This window comes from Rhinoderma darwinii, chromosome 1 (assembly GCF_050947455.1).
Source record: "Rhinoderma darwinii isolate aRhiDar2 chromosome 1, aRhiDar2.hap1, whole genome shotgun sequence".
In the NCBI taxonomy this organism is placed as follows: domain Eukaryota; kingdom Metazoa; phylum Chordata; class Amphibia; order Anura; family Rhinodermatidae; genus Rhinoderma; species Rhinoderma darwinii.
Window position 1 is genome coordinate 479688576 of NC_134687.1, and position 24849 is coordinate 479713424.

Genomic DNA, 24849 nt, shown 5'->3' on the forward strand with positions numbered 1-24849 from the left:
GCGTAAAGAAAACACCTCGTGGGAACAGAACATTGTAAAACCCATTGCAAGCAATGGGCAGAGGTTTGTAGGTGTAATGGAGCTGTTTTTTTCAGGCGTAAAACGCCCGAATTACGTCTGAAAACAGTGCGTGTGAACATATCCTTACACTTAGTCATAGGAGTATTTGATCTGGAACAAGCTTTTTTTTTTAAAATGGAATCCTACTTATAAACACACGTCATAATTGTTGTGTAATTCATTTATACCAAAAACTGCTTTGAAATGTACAGGTTTGTACACCAAAAAAAACAGAAATACTAACTTTTTTTTTTCAGTTCATACTTTTAATTTTCCTAAGTTACATACAAAACAAGTGACAATAACCCGAGCTCCGATATCTACCATATCATTGTTTGTTTCAGCATTAAGTATATATTGTAACACACCTTTTTTAAAATTTACCAGTCACCAAGAAACAACACAGAAAACCATTTTGTGCAGAATAATGTCAAGTCTAGTAAAGAGACAGGTTCGTATTGTAATTACATATAAGGGAGTCCTACAATAAGCTCTGCAAATGCAATGCTCAAATAAATTTGGGGGCTGTCAGCAACCATGCCTGAATATGCTGGTAGTATATATTGCCAATACTACCACCAGCGCTTCTACCTGTCATCTTGCAGGAAATGATGGCTGTTGGTCTATATTGCTAGAAAAGTATTAGGCAAGTCCAGCAAAGGAATGCTAATAGGCCACTCAGACTCAACAAGTCCACTTAGAGATGTCAAATTCCTACCGTAGACATTTATGGCACATATAGAACGGTGTCATCCGACCCTTGTCCTGCCTGGTGAGGTGGCCGCTGCATCCCGGCCGAAAATGAATGGAGGGAAGCCAGCTTGCTCGGCTTTTTCCGTAAATCCAATAGAATTCAATTGATGCGGTAACCACTTTATCAGGTGGGACGGGGTCGGGTGACCCCCATTCTAGAGATGGGTGCGGATCCCAGAGCTTAGACCTTTATGGCATATACCATATATGTCTAAGGTGGAGATACCCCTTTAAGTCTCATATAATTTATTAATAATATTTTTCCAGCCCACAATATGACTTCCACTGGTTGACTGCGACTGGCAAACTTTAAAATATGAAAAGAAAGCAAACTGTATAAATCCTTCTCGGTTTTACTCAGAACTTCAAAAGAAGGCAGGCAAAGTTAAGTGCAATTCTTAAGGAAAGCAAAGTTCTTCTGAGATCAATCCATGTTCCAAAAACTTAAAACAGTGGGAAGCACAACTGTAACCTTAGTTATTTGGAAGCTTCATCTTTTTATTGGAATGATGTTACACCTGTGAAGAAGATAAACGGATATCTTATATGACAGATTCATTAGAGGGGAAAAGATTAACAAGATGGTCATGACACTGTTTCAGTTGAACAAGAAAAAAAAAAGCTGTTCATTGAGGTCATTTCTGCTTTAGTCCCTTTTATATGCCAACTCCGATTGCCGTTTATTATTATTTATATATATATATAGTGCCATTAACTTGCGCAGTGCCTTACATAGCACAATATTAGGGTAACGCATTGTAACGATTACAAAAGACAGTATGGCACAGACAAGTGAAACATTGTTCACAAGATACATTAGATAGGAGCCATGCCCATATGAGCTTACAATCTATAAGGAATACATGCAAGACATCAAGGAATGGAGTAAGCAGCTCTAGACAATACACAGTATATTGTGTAAATTATATTTTTAATAGTTTTTAACCCCTTGGTGCGGACGTTACTTTTTGAAGTGCTGCCCGTAAGTCTTTTCAGAAGGACTGTGAATGCAGAATCTTATAGATGCCCTTATTTTTGTAGGGTACCACCAGTTAAAAATACAATTTCATATGTGTTGGTACTTACTTAAACAAGTCTCTTTGCAACATACTCCATTGGAAGACTAATAATCATCGCCATACATCCCCACTGCACGGCTGCAATAACTTGCAGTGATCTCCTGAAGCGAGGCTGCGTGGGCAGGTCTCTCTTCTAGGCACCTGCACACACTAGGATGCCTCTGCCACTAAGCTTGTGGAAGAGATTGAGGCTTCTGGTTGGTACAGAACATGTTGACAGCAAGTTATTGAAGTAGTACAGCCACAGTGTTGAGCGTGGATTATTAGCAAAGAGAGGCACGGTCCTTCAAAGAAATAGATTACAAGAAACCTTGTATCAGTAAGTACTGGTACATATTAAGATGTAATTATAAGTGGACTAGTGGCAGTGGTGCTTAAGGTACTCCCTGCATGGGGTATGTGATTGGAGCACTTAAATAAACATTTTGGACATAAAGAATACAAGTACAGCAATATTCAGGAGAGGTACATGTCATACCCTACTGTTTAAGTTATGAATATGTACATTCAACCTACCCTAAAAGTCCTTTTCCACTCCATCGCTGAGGTGTGAGTCCCAAATGAACTGATTTTCCATCTCGAACAACAGTCACACTTAATGGTTTCTGAAATCACAAGAAAATTTACAATTAAGAAATAATATTGCATTTTCACAATACACACGAACAGACCTGGCTGCATTGGAAACTGCTATGACAGGGAGAATTTGTTACCTACATAAAAATAAAAAAAACAACATACATGTGCACTTACCCCCTCACTGTGTTGTACTACAGTGGCAATATTCTGTAGTGTTTGAAAGTTGCTTGTATTTACTGAACCAAATGCAATGATTTCATCTCCAACCTGCAATCCCTAAGAAAAAAAGAAATATATTTAAGACCTGCATGGAAGTAAACTGGAACAATACAAAATACAGATCCTCAACCATGGGATTCCGTCTCTGTAAACCAGCGTAGTCTAATGTGTCAGATCTCCAGCAATGGAAAATCGGAATGTGATGCCACTAGGTAACCCAGTGGCACCATTACCTGTATACACATTTTAGCGGGCTCAGTTACTTTCTAATGTCAGGTATTAGATTATTAACACAGAGCAAATTGCTTTGTATGAACCGTAGTTAAAGTATGCTCCTTTAATCCTACAGAGAAACAGATGTATTTGTAAAGTAAATTTTCTTTTTTGGAAAAGAAGTCTGCCGTCAACTAAGCAAATTGTGGAGAATAGTTGGAGAGCAGATATCAGCTAGCACGTATTACAGAACCATCATGCTTAGCTTTTTCATTTATAACCTCCAGTAGATATACCAAATCATGGCTGCATTTTCTGTGCGTCAGATAATTAATTTCGGTTCATTTCGAGTTTCATGACAAGTTTTTAAAAGCATATCTTGAACATTCAACAGTAATAAAAGCACAATACTGACTGGTTGTTGTCACTGAAAACTTGTATCCATACATACTATACAGTACCCATAGGCTTTTATGTGCCAGACATATGCCTTCGGCATACATTTTGCCGGTTCACGTACAGATTCTCCTTTTCTTGCTCCATTTTTCAGAACCACAAAAGAATATATGTTAAGATATATATATATATATATATATATATATATATATATATATATATACACACACACACACACATACATGTTAAGAGATTATATAACAGAAGTCAACAGACATATGTAACTGTATAGGCATATATGTGCATCGGTTTTAAAATTTTAACCATTCAGCCATAACATTAAAACCACCTGCCTAATATTGTGTAGGTCCTCCTCATGTTGCCAAAACAGCTCTGACCCTTTGAGGCATGGACTCCACAAGATCTCTGAAGATGTCCTGTGGTATCTGGCACCAGGAGGTTAACAGCAGATCTTTTACGTCCTGTAAGTTGTGAGGTAGGTCCTCCGAGTATAAGGCCTCATGCACACGGCCGTGCCAGTAATCACTGCCCACTAATTGCGGACAACCCCCCGCATTTTCGGCCCGTGCTCCCATATGAATGTCCTATCTTTCTATGGCCCGGACACCCTCCCGTAAATAAACGGGAAGGTGTCCGTGGACAATAGAAGTGAATGGGTCCGTAATTGCGGACCGTGATAACGGACGATTTTTACATTCGTGTGCATGGGGCCTAAGACTTGTTTTTCCAGCACATCTCACAGATGCTCGATTGGATTGAGATCTGGAGTATTTGTAGGCCAAGTAAACACCTTCAAAACCTTATCACGTTCCTCAAACCATTCCTAAACAATTTCTGCAGTGTGGCAGGACACATTATCCTTGTCTTCTTCCCATAGTACATCCTGATGCCATCTCTTCCCCAGGTAAGCAACGCACATGCACCCACCCGGCTGTCCACATGATGTAAAAGAAAACATGATTCGTCAGTCCAGAACACCTTTTATTGCTCCATGTTCCTGTTCGATGCTCACGTGCCAATTGTAGGTGCTTTTAGCAGTCGACAGGGGTCAGCAAGGAGAACCCTGAATGGTCTGGCTACATAGCCGCAAAAGAATCAAGCAATGCACTGTGTGTTCGGACACCTTTCTACCAAAGCTTGCATTAACTTTCGGGCCTTAGGCGCCCATGTTCCTATCACAGGGACATCGGTTTTCCTTCCATTGACAATTTTTTGGTAGGTACTAACCACTGTATACTGGGAACACCCCACACGACAGAACGTTTTGGAGATGCTTTGACCCAGTCGTCTAGCATCAGTTTGGCACGTGTCAAAGTCTCTCAGATCCTTACACTTGCCCATTTTTCCTGCTTCCAACACATCAACTTCAAGAACTGACTGTTGACTTGCTGCCTAATATATTCCACCCCTTGATAGGTATCAATGTTATTCACTTCATCTGTCAGTGGTTTTACGGTTATGGCTGAATGGTGTATATTGTCAAATATATTGTAAAATATCGTGAGACTAGCTGAAGACATTTTATGCAGTTTCTGCTTTTAAAATTTTTCAAGAATATATTTCCTTAGGCACAGGTTAACACAGGGGTCTGAAACTCGACCGGGTAAGTGGACCACATATAGAAAAAATGTGAAGTGGACGGGCCGTATTACTTTTAATCCGACGCTTTGGCCAGGGTTTCCTCTGCTGGAGGAGCCCCTGACGTCACTGTCCATACACAGTGACGTCAGGGGTTCCTCGTGTACCGGAATGTGGTGTCAGGGGCAACCCCAGAGCCGGTGTCCCAGAGCGGAGCAGTAGTATAGGCTCTGCTCTGGAACTCTGGGGAAGCCACTGACATCAGTGTCCATATATGGACAGTGATGTCAGGCGCTTGCCCAGAGCTTGAGTCCCGGAGCAGAGACGCTTCTAGCACTCTGGCTGGGATTCCAGCTCTGCTCCTGACATCACTGTTCATATATGGACAGAGATGTCAGGGGCAACCCCAAAGCTGGAGTCCCCGGGCAGAGCGCTAGTAGCGCTCCTACTGGGACTCCAGCTGTGCTCCTGACATCACTGTCCAGCTCTGGGGAAGCCCTAGACATCGCTGTCCATATGTGGACAGCGGTGTCAAGGGATTTCTCAGAGTCCCCTAGCAGAGCCTATACTAGCGCTCTGTATGGACAGTGATGTCAGGGAATTCCACAGAGTCCCGGAGCAGAGCCTATACTAGCAGCTCTGCGTCCCGCGGGCCACAGATGACAGCCTCAGGGGCCACATGCGGCCCGCGTGCTTGATGCCCCGGGGTTAATATATGAATGTCCAAAACTAACAGTCAATAAAGAAAGTGATTTGGAGTTGGTGGGAGGTTTGACTCAGTATTATATACAGAAGACAGGGCTGCTTCCCACTCCACAACAGATGTCACTGGAACAAGTAATTTCAATGAAGACCAGATGGTGAAATGTCTTCTTTACAGAAAACTGCCTTATACTGGTTTCTCAATAAGAGCAATAACATTCAGACAGATTATTAGAAACAGCATCCTTGTGTAAATGTAAATCTCATTCCTACTCATGTACAGTACCGTATACCTGTAAGGAATGGTTAAATACTCACCTGTGGCAGGGGCAAATTAAGATTATACACGTAAAAATCATAAAAACATTCAAACGTCATTCAGGTTATATGGTCTCAGCAGATCAGTAATTACGATAACATTTCACACAGAAACTAGAGGTTCCACCGACCTTTCTAAAATGTTCTCAATATCTTATTTCAATAATTGTGGCCTAAAGAGGCTCTGTCACTAGTTTAGCTAGGAGATTGGGTATTACTAATCTAAACGGCGCTGTCACACTGATAACGCTAGTAAAAATTGTGTTTCAAAAAGTTTATTATTTTAAAAGTTATGAGCTTCTTTCTAAATATGTATATGAGCCTTTACTAGACGAGTGGGAGGTAACACCAGCGATTCTCCAAAGGTGGAGCTACAGCACAGACTGACGCTGTCCTATCAGCATGAAGCTGCTCCACACACTGTGAGAGACTGAGGCAGGAGGGAAGGGGGAGGACTTCAAACAGCCATATCTCATGCAGTGGACCACCGCAGTTCCATTTGTGACACAACCGGAGAGATCACCAGTTGAATACAGTCGGGAATAGAAGCTGTATACTATATGATCACGCTGTGTTGCTGGGCAGGGAAGCTGCATGCTGATTGGACAGCGTCATACAGAAAACATTACACACCCAGAGTGAAAAGAAAGAGTCACCTCCTATTTGGCTATTAGAGCCCCATTAGCATATTTAGAAAAATGATCATAACTTTGAAATAAACGTTTTAAAAAAAAAAAATTACACTGTAGTTATCAGTATCAAAGCGCCTATTAGATTAGTGAGGAGATAGGGAATTCATAAACTGGTGACAGATCCTCTTTAAAGGCTATGAAAACCTTTAAAGTCTTTTATAAAACAATAAAACAAACTGTATAATGTGATTGTGAACAACTTTTAAATAGGTTTTATTAAAAAATGTTTTTACGTTTTGAGATACAGCCTCTTTGTATCCTCTATCTTACCGTCTGCAGACCTGACAGATTCGGTGATCGCTGATCCTGCGTCTCTAACCCTTTGATGTGATTGATAACAGGTGGGTCCTGCGTGTCTAAGACATGCAGGACCAGCACTCACCGAAGCCATCCGTCATGCAGACCAGACGGATTCGGTTTAGACGGCCAGATATAGCTTCTATGTATACAGGATACATAGAAGTTATATCTTAAAAGTATTTTATTAAAAACCTATTCGAAAGAGGTTTACAAATCACATTATACACAATTATATATATATATATAAAAAAATACTTCAAAAGGTTTACATAGCCTTTAACATTCATATAATGCATAATTTATCCTACACATAAGAACCATGCATTGTATGTGCCTTACGAGCCCATTGTACATATTGCTGGGATTTACTTTTAACCCCTTCCCTCTTTAGCCACTTTTGACCTTCCTGACAGAGCCTCATTTTTCAAATCTGACATGTGTCACTTTATGTGGTAATAACTCCGGAATGCTTTCACCTATCCAAGCGATTCTGAGATTGTTTTCTCGTGACACATTGGACTTTATGTTACTGGCAAAATTTGCTTGATATGTTCAGTATTTAATTGTGAAAAACACCAAAAATTAGCGAAAAATTGCAAAAATTAGCATTTTTCTCAATTTAAATGTATCTGCTTGTAAGACAGGCAGTTATACCACACAAAATTTTTGCTAATTAACATCACCCATATGTCTACTTTAGATTGGCATCGTTTTTTAAACATCCTTTTATTTTTCTATGACCTCACAAGACTTAGAACTTTAGCAGCAATTTCTCACATTTTCAAGAAAATTTCAAAAGGCTATTTTTACAGGGGCCAGTTCAGTTGTGAAGTGGTTTTGAGGGCCTTATATATTAGAAACCCCAAAAAAGTCACCCCATTTTAAAAACTTCACCCCTCAAAGTATTCAAAACAGCATTTAGAAAATGTCTTAACCCTTTAAACATTTCACAGGAATTAAAGCAAAGTAGAGGTGAAATGTACAAATTTCATATTTTTCTGCAGAAATACATTTTTAATACAATTTTTTTTATAACACAGAAGGTTTTACCAAAGAAATGCAACTCAATATTTGTTGCCCAGTTTCTGCAGTTTTAGGAAATATCCCACACGTGGCCGTAGCGTGCTACTGGAATGAAGCACCGGCCTCAGAAGCAAAAGGAGCACCTAGTGGATTTTGGGGCCTTATTTTTGTTAGAAGATATTTTAGGCACCATGTCAGGTTTGAAGGGCTCTTGCGGTGCCAAAAGTCAAAATCCCCCAAAAGTGACCCCATCTGGGAAACTAGACACCTCAAGGAAATTATCTAGGGGTGTAGTGAGCATTTTGACCGCACAGGTTTTTTACAGAAATTATTGGAAGTAGGCCGTGAAAATTAAAATCAACATTTCTTCAAAGAAAATGTAGGTTTAGCGATTTTTTTTCTCATTTCCACAAGGACTAAAGGAGAAAAAGCACCGCAAAATTTGTAAAGCAATTTCTCCCGAGTAAAACAATGCCCCACATGTGGTAATAAACGATTGTTTGGAGACACGGCGTGGCTGAGAAGGGAAAGAGCGCTATTTGGCTTTTGGAGTTCACATTTAGCAGGAATGGTTTGCGGAGGCCATGTCACATTTACAAATCCCCTGAGGGGACAAAACAGTGAAAACCCCAAACAAGTGACCCCATTTTGGAAACTATACCCCTTGAGGAAATTATCTAGGGGTATAGTGAGCATTTTGACCCCACAGGTTTTTTGCAGAAATTTTTGCAAGTAGGCTGTGAAAATGAAAATCTACATTTTTTCAAATAAAATGTAGGTTTAGCTAATTTTTTTTCATTTCCACAAGGACTAAAGGAGAAAAATCACCATAAAATTTGTAAAGAAATTTCTCCCGAGTAAAACAGTACCCCACATGTGGTAATAAACGGCTGTTTGGACACACGGCGAGGCTGAGAAGGGAAAGAGCGCCATTTGGCTTTTGGAACTCAAATTTAGCAGGAATGGTTTGCGGAGGCCATGTCACATTTACAAAGCCCCTGAGGGGACAAAACAGTGGAAACCCCCCACAAGTGACCCCATTTTGGAAACAACACCCATTGAGGAAATTATCTAGGGGTATAGTGAGCGATTTGACACCACAGTTTTTTTGCAGAAATTATTGTAAGTAGGCCCTGAAAATAATAATCTAAATTTTTTCAAAGAAAATGTAGGTTTAGCTAATTTTTTCTCATTTCCAGAAGGACTAAAGGAGAAAAAGCACCACAAAATTTGTAAAGCAATTTCTCCCGAGTAAAACAATACCCCACATGTGGTAATAAACGGCTGTTTGGACACACGGCAGGGCTTAGAAGGGAAAGAGCACTATTTGACTTTTTGAGATCACATTTAGCAGGAATGGTTTGCGGAGGCCAGGTCACATTTGCAAAGCCCCTGAGGGGACAAAACAATGAAAACGCCCAAAAAGGGACTCCATTTAGGAAACTACACCTCTTGAGGAATGCATCTAGGGGTGTAGTGAGCATTTTGACCCCACAGATGTTTCATAGAATTTATTAGAATTAGGCAGTGAAAATAAAAACAGTCCTTTTTCTTCAATAAGACGTAGCTTTAGCGCAAATTTTTTCATTTTCTCAACAAATAAAGGAAAAAAAGAACCCAACATTTGTAAAGCAATTTCTCCCGAGTACGGCAATACCCCATATGTAGTCATAAACTGCTGTTTGGGCACACGGCAGGGCTCAGAAGGGAAGGACCGCCATTTGGAGTGCAGATGTTGCTGGATTGGTTTCTGGGCACCTGTGGGCCCAAAACAGTGGAAACCCCCCAGAAGTGACCCCATTTTGTAAACTACACCCCTCATTTACCAAGGGATGTAGTAAGCATTTTAACCCTGCAGGTGTTTTGTAGAAATTAGTGTGCGCTCAATGTTGCAGAGTGAAAATGGGATTTTTTTCCATAGATATGCCAATATGTGGTGCCCGGCTTGTGCCACCATAACAAGACAGCTCTCTAATTATTATGCGGTGTTTCCCGGTTTTAGAAACACCCTACATGTGGCCCTAATCTTTTGTCTGGACAGTCGACCAGGCTCAGAAGTGAAGAGTACCATGCGGAGTGGAGGCCTAATTTGGCGATTTACAAAGTATTGGTTCACAACTGCAGAGGCTCAGATGTGAAATAATAAAAAGAAACCCCTGATAAGTGACCCCATTATGGAAACTGCACCCCTCAAGGCATTTATTAAGGGGTGTAGTGAGCATTTTCACCCCACAGGTCTTTTCCATAAATGAATGCGCTGCGGATGGTGCAAATTAAAAATTAATATTTTTCCCTAGATATGCCATTCAGTGGCAAATATGTCATGCCCAGCTTATGACGCTGGAGACACACACCCCAAAAATTGTTAAAAGGGTTCTCACGGGTATGACGATGCCATATATGTTGAAGGAAACTGCTGTTTGGGGACGCTGTAGGGTTCAGGGCCGAGGGAGCACCATTTGGCTTTTGGAGAGCGGATTTTGCTTGGTACTATATTTGTTTAAGTATTGCTGGTGTTTTATAATGTGGGGGTACATGTAAGCGGGGCGGAGTATATAAGGGGCATAGTCAGGTGGTATAAAAAAATAAAAATAATCCATAGATGTGTGTTACGCTGTGAAGCAATCCTTTCTGCACAGGCCGGTGTCGCACTGATAAATGGTGTCATTTCTTATCCCCCTTTTGGTCCACACTCCGCGCCTTTGTAGTTTGGGGAATTTTGCTGGGAAAGTATTATCCTGGTATAATACGGGCACCGTCGCTTCCAGCGGATATGTTTGGGCCCTCCCCTTCCTGGTTCCCTAATTTTAGGTCCTTGATAAATCGCCTCTTGAAACAGAAGAAATGTTCCCCTTGGGCACAACTGCATATTTTTTTATTTCCTGACTTATTGGAGCCATAACTAATTTTATTTTTTATAGACGTAGCGGTATAAGGGCTGGTTTGTTGCGGGACGAGCTGTAGTTATTATTGGTACCATTTTGGGGTACATGCAACTTTTTGATCACCTTTTATCCTATTTTTTGGGATGCCAGGTAAACAAAAAAACGCAATTCTGGCACAGCTTTTTTCGTTTTTTTATACAGCGTTCACCATGCGTTATAAACTACATGTTACCTTTATTCTGCGGGTCAGTACGATTCCTGCGATACCTATTTTATAGGACTTTTTTATGTTTTACAACTTTTTGCACAATAAAATTACTTTTGTAAAAAGAATGTATTTTTTCTGTCGCCAAGTTGTGAGAACCATAACGTTTTAATTTTTTTGTCGACGGAGGTGTATGAGGGCTTGTTTTTTGCGGGACGAGCTATAGTTTTTATAGGTACCATTTTTGGATACGTGCGACTTTTTGATCACTTTTTATTGTAATATTTGTAGGGCAAAGTGACCAAAAAACAGAAACTCTGGTAACGTTTTTTACGGGTTTTTTTTACGCTGTTCACCGCGTGCAATAAATAATATAATATTTTGATACCTCCGGTCGTTACGGTCGTGGCGATACCAAATACATATGGTTTATTATTATTTTTCAATAATAAAGGACTTGATAAGAGTAAAAGGGGGATTGTGTTTTATTTGATTACTTGAAACTTTTATTGTTTTCAAACTTTTATTTTTTGCACTTTTTTTTACACTTTTTTATACTTTTTTTACACTTTTTCTCAAGTCCCACTAGGGGACTTGAAGGTCCAACGGTCAGATTTTTTTTTTTCTAATACATTGCACTACCTATGTAGTGCAATGTATTAGATCTGTCAGTCATTCACTGACAGCAAGCTGTTTAGGCTTCGCCTCCCGGCGGGGCCTAAATCGGCTTCCGTAATGGCAGAGCAGGAGACCATTGTGTCTCCTGTTGCCATAACAGCAGTCGCCAGTCCCGATTGCCTGTCAGGGCTGGCGATCTGCTTGTAACCGCTACGATGCAGCAATCGCTTTCGATTGCTGCATCGAAGGGGTTAATGGCAGGGATCGGAGCTAGCTCCGGTTCCTGCCGTTACAGGTGGATGTCAGCTGTACAGTACAGCTGACCTCCACCGCTGATGACGCCGGATCAGCTCCTGACCCGGCGCCATCTTGCCGGCAGCTACGGAAGCCGATCAGGCTCCGCCGCCGGGCGGATCTTGACCGGCTTCGGTGCTAGGCAGACCGGGAGGCCAGTATTAGGCCTCCGGTTGCCATTGCAGCCACCGGAACCCCGGCAATTTCATTGCTGGGGCTCCGATGAGCTGCAAACACCTTAAGTGCAGCGATCGCGTTTGAGCGCTGCACTTAAGGGGTTAATGGCGGGGATCGAAGCTAATTTCGGTCCCCCCCGTTACAGTCGGATGTCAGCTGTAAGATACAGCTGAGATCCGACGATGATGGCACCGACTCAGCTTCTGAGCCGGTGCCAAACTTTTGACGTACATGTACGGCATTTTGCGGGAAGTCAATGCTTTCCATGACGTACATGTACGTCAAATGTCGGGAAGGGGTTAACATTATTATAAGATGTGCAGAGAAGTTATATGTGTTGCAATAAATTCAATGGCATACAGAGTTCCAAAGTTAAAAATACCGTAAAATGATCACTGCTTGTCCAGCTTCAGAAACAATGAAGGTCAGCAGTTAACGTTGGGTGATGCTGCACCCAGCCATGGTGGCCAATGCAGGGGAAATGTAATAGTAAATGCTGCTCATTGTTAGCGGTTGTGCTATAGCCAATAGAGAGGTCCCAAGTGAGAGACCCCCCCCCCTCAATAATGTCCATGTGCCCTATGAATGCATATGGATAGGGGTAGTCTTGGTGAGAAAAAGCCTTTAAGACGGTTTATAAAAGTAAAGTTCTGTTTAGTAAAGTATCTTACGGACCATGATCACTAAATAAAGAAATTATTGCATAAATAGGTGAGTTCCGCAATGTTTGTTCTACTATCGAAGATATTTACAAGCTGTTGTACTGTCCTAGTCGCTGAGCACTCCGTGGGCATATGTTATAGCCGAGTCTGCTATCAAGTGGATTTGCCAAGATAAGAAACTCCGTACAGGTGTAGTGCTGTGTCCGATATCCAACAGTGCCAGCCTTTTTCCATCTATTTATGAATATTTTACTACTTCAGGCAACTCCACTGTCCTCCAATAATTAAAGGGGTACTCCCATCTCAGAAAAATTTCATAAATGTCTGATCAATGCGGGCCCCACCTCTGAGACCTGTTCCTATCTCTAAAATGGGACCCTCTGAACTCATTCCTAGCTTCTGCCTCTGGGTTCCAGCCACTGTCTCACTTGGTGGTCCGGTTTTCCAGAAATAGCGAAGCGCGTTTTGTTATGCCGTTTACGGAACTCCCATAGAAGTAAATGGAAGTTACAGAAACAGCGTAACACAGCTCCATTTAAGTGCAGCAGTTGCAGAGTGTACCTCGGGAGAAGCACTCGCAACAAGACATTAATTCACTTACACACATACTAGCAGGAGATCCTGGGGTGACCGCATCAACTCTGGCAAAGGCATCAGGTAACGTCTGGTTGCATTGTAGTGCTTCAACCTTGGCCTCTGCCTCATCTTTCTGTTTCTTTTCTTTTTCCCTGGCATGTAGGTTGTGCAAGGCCTCTTCAATTTCTTTCATGATGGATATATGGTCATTTTGCAAACCTAAAAATAGAAGACTCAAATGACATACACTATATAATGTCCAGTGCACATAGCTTATAATAATAAACTGTAGATTCCAGAATCACATATTTCTGAATGATATATAGACCCAACTATTTTACCACCTTTAACAATAATCACTTATGGTACTATATAGGTAAGGCTCCTATAGATGGAAATCTGCTCCATTGGTCGAAACACTCCACAGAACACGCTACTTGCAGCTAGCGAGATAATGGATGTAGGGACGTAATGCAAATACCCTGTAAAACACGTTCACAATATGCATTTTCTGCAAACAGAGAAGAAACGCTCACAGATTATATTATGTCGTGCACTCCGCACTTGGTAAATATCAATGTCTGCTCTTGGGTATCCCTCTCTGTCAACCAGGGTTCCTTCCATTCCAATGTTCTTTTGCTGCAAAACAAAATACATAAATAGATCGTGTGAAATACCAAATAAATAATTTCAGATCAATTCACCACATTTTGAAGGATGTAGCCCCAGTGACAGCATAAGGCTTCGTTCACACCTGCGTGAGGAGCAGAACAAGGGAATAACGGAAGCAACGGACCACGCCAGCGGCTGATGGAACACATTGACTTTAATAGATACCGTCTGGCTGCGCTATTTTCTTTGATAATCCCTGCCGGATCTGTGACGGAGGCCCCTAACAGGAGCCTAAGGGTATGTTCACACGCAGTGACCAGAAAAGTCTGAAAATACGGAGCTGTTTTGAGGCGAAAACAGCATCTGATTTTCAGAAGTTTTTTTTAACAACTCGCGTTTTTCTTCGGCCGTTTTTGGAGCTGTTTTTCAATGGAGTCAATGAAAAACTCCTCCAAAAACGTCCCAAGAAGTGTCCTGCACTTATTTTGACCAGCCGTAATTTTACGCGCCGTATTTTGACAGAGACGCATAAAATAAAGGCTCGTGGGAACAGAACATCGTAATTCCCATTGAAAGCAATGGGCAGATGTTTGTAGGCGTATTAGGGGCGTTTTTTTCAGGCGTAATTCGATGCGTAAAACGTCCGAATTACGTCTGAAACCACTGCGTGTGAACATACCCTTATTCTTAAACCAAGCCTTAGGGTATATGCACACGCTTAAAAAAAAAACTTCTAAAAATTACGGAGCTGTTTTCACAGAAAACAGCCTCTGATTTTCAGGTGTTTTTGAAGCTGAAAACGAAGCTTCTTTTAATTTGGAGCTTCTTTTGAGGCGTTTTTCATAGTGTTCAATGGAAAATCAGCTCCAAAAAACGACTGAAGAAGTGACATGCTACTTCTTTTTACGGAGCGCATTTTTCGCTCCGTTTTTTTAAAACATCGGCATAATAAGACTCCCTGTATGAACTAAATGCGGTTTTTCCCATTGATCTCAATGGGTAGATGTTTGTAGGCATTCAGCTTCCGTTTTTTCAGTCTTTTTTCGAGGCGTAAACGCCCCAAAATACGCCTGAAAACACTGCGTGTGAACATACCCTCACTCTGTTCAAGGCACAACAGTAGGATGGAGATGCAGAAAGGCGAGTCCTTATGTGACAGTTTTGTAGCTCTAGCTTAAAGAGGGTATCTACGCTCATGTAAAATTGGCCATATATTAGTAAATCAGAAATTAGAGCAGCAGCCGAAGATTGGTAATTCTGTTTTATTTTCATACAGAGATTTTTAAATTTTTTTGTGTTTGTTGTCACCTAGAAATTAGCTTCTCAGGAACGCTTTTCGATTTGCTAATTCAAAGGTGACAACAATATGCCTTAAAGGGAATGTCCAGGCATGGGGCGGTGGGGGTCCACAGATGGCTCAGGTCTCAGTATAGCAAGTGAATAGGAGCAGAGCTGCAGCACGGCTGCTATACTGTGACCGGAGCCATCTGCTTACGGCACCAACCACTGAATAACTTCCGGTGCCCGGATGCAGCTGATCAGCGCGAGGTTACGTGTCGGACCCCCACGATCATATATTGATCCTATATATATCCTGTGGATAGGTCATCAGTATGAAAAACCACCCCATGCCTGGATTTCCTAATATTACTTTCTCAAAAATGGTCACCACAAAACAGGAAAACTTTTCGAAGTAAAAAAAAATAAAAAAATACTAAACTTTGGCTACAGCTCTAACTTCTTAATTCCTAGAATATGGACATTTTATGTTTTTGATGAAAGCGGACAACCTTTGTTAAAACTAAAATGTGCAACTAGCACCGTAGCAGGTAGTATTGTTAAAGTGCACCTCCTACTGTGATCTCCCGCCCAACCTGACATCTGGCATGGAGATCACTGGGCGGTACCAGTTGTTGTGGCAACCGTACGATGCCCAGATAGTATACCCTACCGCCCAGCACGCAGAACCGTCTCTATGTCAGTTCTTACAGGATATCAATAAGTGGAGGTACACTTTAACCGTTAAACAGCACAGATCATGTATACAGCAGCCTGTACTCTGTTAGTGCACTGCAGACACAGCCCATGGACAAAAGTGGCGCAGTTTCCAGAAAAAAGCAGATCCTTTTTGTCTAATACAGGACAAGCCCTTGAACCTTTATTGTAAATATAATAAAATAACCAAAATAATAAAAACTCAATTAGTAAACTTTATCCTCACTCATAGCAGCTATAAATAAAGTAGTTATTTTGTACTATTAAAACTTCCAGCCAGCACATGACTAATCCAGGCCACAGCTCTCAGTACACAGGACAAATGACTCAGGGTTATATACTAGGATAACCCTTTATGGGTATTTATGTTTCTTATATAACATACACTGAAATATATAATTTTTTTTCTGTAAAAGTAAACTTATAACATTATTACTGTGTATAGAATTACGACACCTGTATATTAGATTTGTAATGACTGGCTAGTACTGAGGACGCAGGGAACTGTTATCAAGTACCGAAGTCTTAACCTCCCGCCAACTTACATCCTCCAGGACATCATGATAAGCCTTTATCTGCTCCTCGATCTCGTCCTTCCTGGCGACAAGCTCTTGTACATCCCGCATGGAAGCGGCTGATGGGCTCCCAGCTTCAGACATATTTACAACAGACTACAACTACGGCCACATCTGACTACAAGTACGGATGCCTCAGAGGGACAAAAAGCTTGTAGCGCGGAAAAGAAAAACATGCTGACGTAACGTTGGTCATGCGCAGTAAGGTTATTACTAATCCTACTAGAAGGAAACTGAGACTATAGTTATTAATGATAACTAAATCTACCAGTATATATGTAACAAAAAAGTCTAAGAATTGTCAGTCACTAAAATACGGAAATAACAGTTGTACCCATGGGAATAGGAACGGGGAGCGTTATATATCAATATATCTTCCCGAGTCAGTGCATCAGTATTTATAAAAGGGTAGCTCTGTATTATGGTTATAAGGTGCTATGTACAAGAAATTATTTTTGCCTCATGCTAGGACAGTGAGTGTAAACAATCAGATTCTAGTTGTTATTTTTACAGAATATGTTAGAACATGAAAGGAGTGACTTGATTGGTTGTCCTGGGAAACAGTGACACCTTTTAGCTCCACAAGACTTTAGTCACACAACCCCTCATCATTTTAGGCGGTGCGACTGTTACCTTAAGGCCTCATTTACACGAGCGTAATATACGTGCGTGCGACGCGCGTGCTTTTCACGCGTGTCGTACGCACCTATATTAGTCTATGGGGCAGTGTAGACGATGTGTGAATTTTGCGCAGCGCGAGTGCGTTGTGTAAAACTCACGACGTTCTATAATCGTGCGTTTTTCGCGCATCACGCACCCATTGAAGTCAATGGGTGCGTGAAAACCACGCATGCCGCACGGAAGCACTTCCGTGCGAACTGCGTGATTCGCGCAAGAGCTGACAAAAGGATGAATGTAAACAGAAAAGCACCACGTGCTTTTCTGTTTACAAACATCCAAACGTGTCAAAAGTGTCAAATTAGAGATGAGCGCACCGAACTTCACCGGGTTCGGCCGAACTCGTTTTGACCGAACCCGGCAAAAAATGTTCGGGTACGCGACGGCAGGAGACAGTCACTGTCCACGGTGCTGAAAGAGTTAAACTGGTTCAGCACCATGGACAGTGACTTCCGAACACAATATACATGAACGTGTAAAAAAAAAATAAGTTCTGACTTACCGAGAACTCCCGGCTTCTTCCTCCAGTCTGACCTCCCGGGATGACAATTCAGTCCAAGTGACAGCTGCAGCCAATCACAGGCCAAGCACAGCCTGCAGCCAATCACAGGCTGCAGCGGTCTCATGGACTGCCGTGTCATCCTGGGAGGTGGGGCCGGATGACAAGAGAGGGACGCGTCACCAAGGCAACGGCCGGGAGACCGGACTGGAGGAAGCAGGAAGTTCATGGTAAGTATGAACGTCTTTTTTTGATTCACAGGTTGGTGTATATTGTGATCGGAACTCACTGTCGAGGGTGCTGAAAGAGTTACTGCCGATCAGTTAGCTCTTTCAGCACCTTGGACAGTGACGGGCGTCGACTTACCTCATCTCTATGATGGCGGCTGCGCGAAAATCACGCAGCCGCGCATCATACACGGATGACACACGGAGCTGTCAAATGCCTTTTGCACGCGCAAAACGCAGCGTTTTTTGCGCGCGCAAAACGCACACGCTCGTGTAAATCAGGCCTAAGGCCTCATCTACACGAGCATGTGCGTATTGCGCGCGGAAAAAACGCAGCGTATTGCGCGCGTTGGCATTGCGTTTGCACTGCGTATATGCAGCGTTGTTGCGTTTTAAACGCGCGCACGACTAGCGTTTACAACGCGCGTAAAAAACGCAGAGGGGATTAATGCGAGGCCAGCCTACAAATAGGCCAGCTGGCCCAACCCCTGCTTGCTGGGAGAAGCCGGTTTTGCACCTTATTTCCACCTCTGCAGAAACCCCAGTGTGTGTTTCTCCATTGAAGTTGGAATTGGCTTTGCACGGCACACTTATGCCTTCTCAGTCGCTGGCACGTGTGCTTCTTGCCTGGATGATCTCACGTCGTTTTGGGGAGCGTCGACCCATGCTGCAGCACCAGACGCCTGTAAGATGTCGCATTTGGGTTCATCCACTTGTGGCCCAACGTACGAAGAAAGGCCATTTCCATAGACTGTATGAGGACTTACGACAGCATCCTGAAAAATTTAGAGCCTTCTGCCGCATGTCTGTGGCCACATTTGACCTTCTGCTTGAGCAGATTCGCTCTGGTCTCACCTACAAGAACACCAACATGAGACGCTGCACTTCGCCCGAGGAACGTCTGCTTGTGACCTTGAGGTATGTGTGCAGCTGCTATTACTTAGTCAATGACGCTGTCTGCTTTACCAGCCCCCCCCCCCCCCTAACATGTGTTGTGGCTTTCTTTTTCTTTCTCTTTGTTTTCTAGATTTCTGGCCACAGGCAATAGTTATCACTCCTTACATTTTGAATTTCTTTTGGGAGTGACCACCATTTAGTTCATTGTCACATCCACCTGTGTCGTGTTGTGGCAGAGGTTAAAGACCACGGTCATGCCTCAGCCCACGACAGAACAGTGGCTAAGAATTTCAGAGGGATTTCTTAGAGCAAGTGAATTTCCAAATTGCATTGGTGCCCTAGACGGCAAACACATTCGTGTGAGAAAGCCCCCACGCAGTGGCTCGCAATACTATAACTACAAGCAGTTTTTTTCCATGGTATTGTTAGCCTTGGCGGACACGAATTATTGTTTCACTATTGTTGACATCGGCTCGTATGGAAGCTCGGCAGATGCCCGCATATTCCGTTCATCAAGAATGGGGAAGCGACTCGTGAATAATCGACTGGCGGTGCCGGAACCTTCCATCCTCCCGGGCTCCAGCGGACCCCCAATCCCGTATGTCATCGTGGCGGATGAGGGGTTTGCCCTGACAAGGCAAGTCATGCGTCCTTTTGCGAGAAGGGGCTTGGATGACCGTCGGCGCATGTTCAGTCTTCGCCTAGGCCGAGCTCGTCGATGTGTGGAATGTGCCTTTGGCATTATGTCGAACAGGTGGCGTGTCTTTCTGACGACAATGCAATTGTCCATGCAGAATGTCACACGTGTTATACAAGCGTGTGTCGTTCTGCATAACTTCTGCCGCATTAATGATGCTACCTTTGATGCAGAATATATCCTAACACATGCAGGCAGCAGCCACACTGTCCCGGTTATTCCTCTCGGCCGATCTCTCTCATCCGGCCTTCGAGAGCGGGATACTTTGGCGGCATATTTCGAGTGCCCATCAGGAGACGCACCGTGGGGGCGTGATTACCTTTGAAGGGTTGTCTGTTGTTTGGAGGCTTCACTACACACGTCACATGTGTCCAGGGTTTTTTGAAGTTTTTGGGGTTCGTGTTGGGTTAGGGACTCGCAAAACATGAGGACCCTTGACGCGGGTTGCAAGCTTACATCTGTCGGGGTTTGAGCAGGACTTTTGACATTTGGCAACATGCTTTCTGGAGATAGAATGATGGGCGGCCTAAAGTTAGGCAAGTCCAATTGCAAGTGTACTTAGTGTGCTTCGGGGCCCATGACAGCACCCAAACGTTCGCACCTCTTGCAAACAATGTCAAACCCCGAGAGATTAACTAAAACCTCATATCACGTGGGCATGCATTTGGCCCAAAGGCCAGAAGTGTGAGAGGGTATAGCCAAAATAAATGTGGGTCAAACATTGTGTTGAGGGGTGTAAAATAAAAACAACACGCAATAGAAACAATCAACATCCATGTTTTTAATGTGTTCGGAATTCACACAACGGAAACATGGTGTGGTCAGGAAAATACACATACATATTGTAGAAACAAACGAACACCAACATGGTGTAATCTACATGAGAGGACGAGTTGCCATCCCTTCATAAAAAACAAATTGGCCGCCCAAATATCACGACACCAACACACTCACAGGTGTTGGTAGTGGTGGCCCGGGGAGGAATACGCCGGCATTTCAGCACCACTATGCTGGACCTGGAGCTGCAGAGGTTGTTCCTCGCCAGCATAGTGGTGCTGATGTTGTCCGTGGTACGTTGGGGCAGGGAAGTGGGGAGCCATAGGGCGCATATAGGGGTGCGGCCGTGGCATCTGGGGGGCTGGATGGTATGTTGCCGGCATCTGGGGCGTGGTGGCCGGCATGGCTAATCCGCGCCACTGCTCAATGGCCGTGAAGCAGTGGTTTGGATTGTGGGGCGGTGTGGAGGCGTCGATCAAGGTTATGATCGACGCTTGCAGACGGGCCATACGATCCATGGGGACCAGCCGGAGTAGGGGAACGATGCTGCGCCCAAAGGAGTCGTTCCCGTCCTCATCCGCGGCTCGGCGTAGATATTCAAGGACCCGGCTATCAACTTGCCCAGCAGCGGAGGCCTGTGGAGCACGGCGCCGGCGAGTGGGGGCACGCACGGGGCGCTCCTCAGCCGGAGAGGCGACGGCCCGTGCAGACTGGACAGGGGCGGGGTCCAGGGGTGTCGGCTCGGGGCTAAGGGGCAGGACATGGGCAGCAGGAGGTTCCGGCAGAGACTCTCCGATGTCCGTCTCCTCAGTTGTATCCTCCAAATTGTCGGTGGTTCTATAATGGGAAAATTGCGTAAGAACAGAATATAGAACAATGCCCACAACAACACGATGGCAAACAGGACATGGGCGAACACACATTAGACACATGCAAAAGCAGAATCTCTTACGTGCGCATCTCCATTATGTCCTTCAGGAACATCAACTGTTTTGTGTACATGTAGGGGCGCTTACGCGAGCCGCCATCTCCGCTGCGTCCCTTTTCCCCCATTTCTCGGCGGAATTGGTCCCGGCAGCTCCGCCACCGTGTTTTGATGTCTTGGACTGTTGGAGTAAAAACAAATATAACGCCATAAGAACTGTGCCCTCTCACTAAAATGAGGGGCCCTGTCCTGCCAATGACATGGTACACGGTGATGCGCCTGCTCCACAAAAGGTCATTGGGCAAATGCGAGGAAGACACATACAGGGCCCCAGTTCTTCAATAGGGATGACATTGCATTGCAGGAAAAAACATGGTACTCACCCAACCGACTGCGGTCCCGGGTTCGGCCACTCTCCCACTCCTCGCCAAAAAGCTCCCTCGCTACCTCCTCCCAGACGTCCTCCTTGAAAGTGTGGTCGTGGTACGCCTCCGCGCGAGTGTCCCAAATCGCACCATGGCCCTGGACCAGGGCGATGAGGCGCTCCACGTCAATCCCACGCGGCATGGCAGCAGATGTCAGTGGAGGGAAAGTTCTGTGTCAATAGGCTTGCCCACTCGCAGTGAAAACGCAAGCACTTCCTGGTTTTTGTTTGCTTTGTCCAGCTTTATAAACTTTTCTTCATGGACATAACAAGTGATGCGTGAATTTCGCGCATGCAACGCAGGAGCGTCCGTGTGTCATGCGTATTTTTCACGCACCCATTGACTTCAATGGGTGCGTGATGCGCGAAAAACGCACGATTATAGAACATGTCGTGAGTTTTACGCAACGCACTCGCGCTGCGCAAAATTCACGCATCGTCTGCACTGCCCCATAGAGTAATATAGGTGCGTACGACACGCGTGAAAAGCACGCGCTTCGCACGCGCGTATATTACGCTCGTGTAAATGAGGCCTAAGGGTATGTGCACACGATAACTGTATTTACGTCTGAAATTACGGAGCTGTAATTGTAACGTAATTGCATGTACTCGCGTTTTGCGAGGCGTCTTTTACGGACGTAATTTGGAGCTGTTCTTCATTGGATTCAATGAAAAACGGCTCCAATTACGTCCCAAGAAGTGTCCTGCACTTCTTTGACGAGGCTGTTATTTTACGCGCCGTCTTTTGACAGTGACGCGTAAAATGACAGGTCGTCGGCACAGTACATCGTAAGACCCATTGAAAGTAATGGGCAGATGTTTGCCGACATATTGGAGCCATGTTTTCAGGCGTAATTCGATGTGTAAAACGCCTCCATTACGCCTGAAAATAGGTCGTGTGAACCCAGCCTTAGGCGGGATTCACACGACCGGGTCGTTCCCGAGCCCGAGTGTCGGCCGGTAAAATCGGCCATTTTGCCCGGCCGGTTTGCATTAAAGAGGCTCTGTCAATGTAGATTACAGTAACGTTTTTATTTTTACAAAAACGAGCATTTTTGGCCAAGTTATGACCATTTTCGTATTTATGCAAATGAGGCTTGCAAAAGTACAACTGGGCGTGTTGAAAAGTAAAAGTACAACTGGGCGTGTATTATGTGCGTACATCGGGGCGTGTTTACTACTTTTACTAGCTGGGCCCTCTGATGAGAAGTATCATCCACTTCTCTTCAGAACGCCCAGCTTCTGGCAGTGCAGACACAGCCGTGTTCTCGAGAGATCACGCTGTGACGTCACTCACAGGTCCTGCATCGTGTCAGACGAGCGAGGACACATCGGCACCAGAGGCTACAGATGATTCTGCAGCAGCATCGGCGTTTGCAGGTAAGTCCATGTAGCTACTTACCTGCAAATGCTGATGCTGCTGCAGAATCAACTGTAGCCTCTGGTGCCGACACGATGCAGGACCTGTGAGTGACGTCACAGATCTGCACTGCCAGAAGCTTGGCGTTGTGAAGAGAAGTGGATGATACTTCTCTTCTCAATGCCCAGCTAGTAAAAGAAGTAAACACGCCCCGATGTAACACACATAATACACGCCCAGTTGTACTTTTACTTTTCAACACGCCCAGTTGTACTTTTGCAAGCCTCATTTGCATAAATACGAAAATGGTCATAACTTGGCCAAAAATACTCGTTTTTTAAAAATAAAAACGTTACTGTAATCTACATTGCAGCGCCGATCTGCTGCAATAGCAGATAGTGGTTGCAAAATCTGGTGACAGAGCCTCTTTAAGCTTTGCATCCGTGCCGGGTCGGGCAGATCCGGACAGTGACAACAGCGGCAACTCCCCATGTGTTCGGGGATTCCGCTTCAGGAGTTTCCCCTGATGTCACTGCCCAGATATGGACAGAGACATCAAGCGCTCTGTCCAGGAGCGGATTTCCCGAAAACACGGGGATTCCGCTCCTTCAAGGAGCTAAAGTGCGGCTAGCACATAGCAGAGCGGGGAGATACCTCCCCGCTCTGCTATAGTGGCGTCGCTACAGTAGTAGCAGCCGCAGCAGCAGCAGCTGCTGCTACTAGCGGCGCCATCGAAGGTGTCGCCGGGCCAGGAAAACAAGCAGGGGACGGGAGCCAGCGCAGCGCTCCCTTCCACCTGCTGTACACCCCGGCCCTGCCACACAGTGTACAGCGATGCCACATCAACTCCTCCTCCTCACATGCACTCTGCGCTGTGAGGAGGAGATAGAGCGCAAGCGCTGGGAAACCCGGCCATCACTCGGAACACATTCCGGTGATGGCCGTGTAATACCCGGCCCCATAGACTTCTATGGGAGCCGGGCGGCCGGGAACCCGGGCGAAGATAGAGCATGTCCTATTTTTTGACGGCCGGATTTCCCGGGTCTATTATTCCTAATGCAGCCGGGTGCCGGCCAATTTATGAACGGCTGGCACCCGGCCGGGAAACCCTGCCATGTGAAAAGAGGCCTTACAGTATTCTTCATCCAAAGCAGAAAGAAAAATGAAGTTGATAAAGGGATCAGACAATGGCATTTATTTCAAGAATTTGGTACGAGGAGGATAACATAAGGAACACTTTTTGCAGCAAAAGTCAAGGAGTGCCCTCCTTAACAATGCCAAGCAGAGCATTCTCCTATAAATAGTGTCCAAGTGCTTCCTTAAACAGTGCCAGCCAGAGTGACCCCGTAAATAGTGCCAGTGACGTTCAATATATTCTAAAAGAAATAAACATACTTCCTTGCTCCAGTGCCCCTGCTTGCTGCCAGGAAGTTACACTTGAGAAGCAAACAAGTCTTTGTTCAGAAAGCCAGGTGCTGATCTCTTATCAGCAGAGATCAAAGCTGGGAAGTATTTATGTTCCGTAAGCAGTCACTGATCGCTCCGGTTGAACAAACTCCATCTTTCCAGGAGGGCCTCCCGTTTTCAGGACAGATATGGCAATTTTCCTTTCTTCAGTGATTATCGGCCAGTCAGCAAAAGTGAGGGTATGTTCACACGCAGTGTTTTCAGACGTAATTCGGGCCTCGAATTACGCCTGAAAAAACGGCTCCATTACGCCTACAGTCATCTGCCCATTGCTTTCAATGGGTTTTACAGTGTTCTGTTCCCACGAGGTGTCATTTTACGCGTCGCTGTCAAAATACTGTGCGTAAAAAGACGCTCGCGAAAAAG

General features: G+C 44.2%; 2 protein-coding genes across 2 annotated transcripts; both read right to left on the reverse strand.

Moving 5' to 3' along the window:
- Window positions 1-310: 310 nt before the first annotated feature.
- On the reverse strand, window positions 311-16693 carry PSMD9 (proteasome 26S subunit, non-ATPase 9). Its single transcript, XM_075834305.1, has 6 exons — window positions 16503-16693; window positions 13887-13989; window positions 13376-13569; window positions 2646-2747; window positions 2409-2497; window positions 311-1331 (listed from the first exon to the last, which is right to left on the reverse strand). Exons 1-6 carry the CDS (start codon window positions 16614-16616, stop codon window positions 1304-1306), a joined length of 630 nt encoding a protein of 209 aa, XP_075690420.1. The 5' UTR covers window positions 16617-16693; the 3' UTR covers window positions 311-1303.
- A 3744-nt stretch (window positions 16694-20437) lies between these two features.
- On the reverse strand, window positions 20438-21409 carry LOC142743709 (uncharacterized). Its single transcript, XM_075854720.1, has 2 exons — window positions 21260-21409; window positions 20438-21144 (listed from the first exon to the last, which is right to left on the reverse strand). The coding sequence occupies exons 1-2, from the start codon at window positions 21358-21360 to the stop codon at window positions 20481-20483; spliced, it is 765 nt and encodes a 254-aa protein (XP_075710835.1). The 5' UTR covers window positions 21361-21409; the 3' UTR covers window positions 20438-20480.
- Between the last annotated feature and the right edge of the window lie 3440 nt (window positions 21410-24849).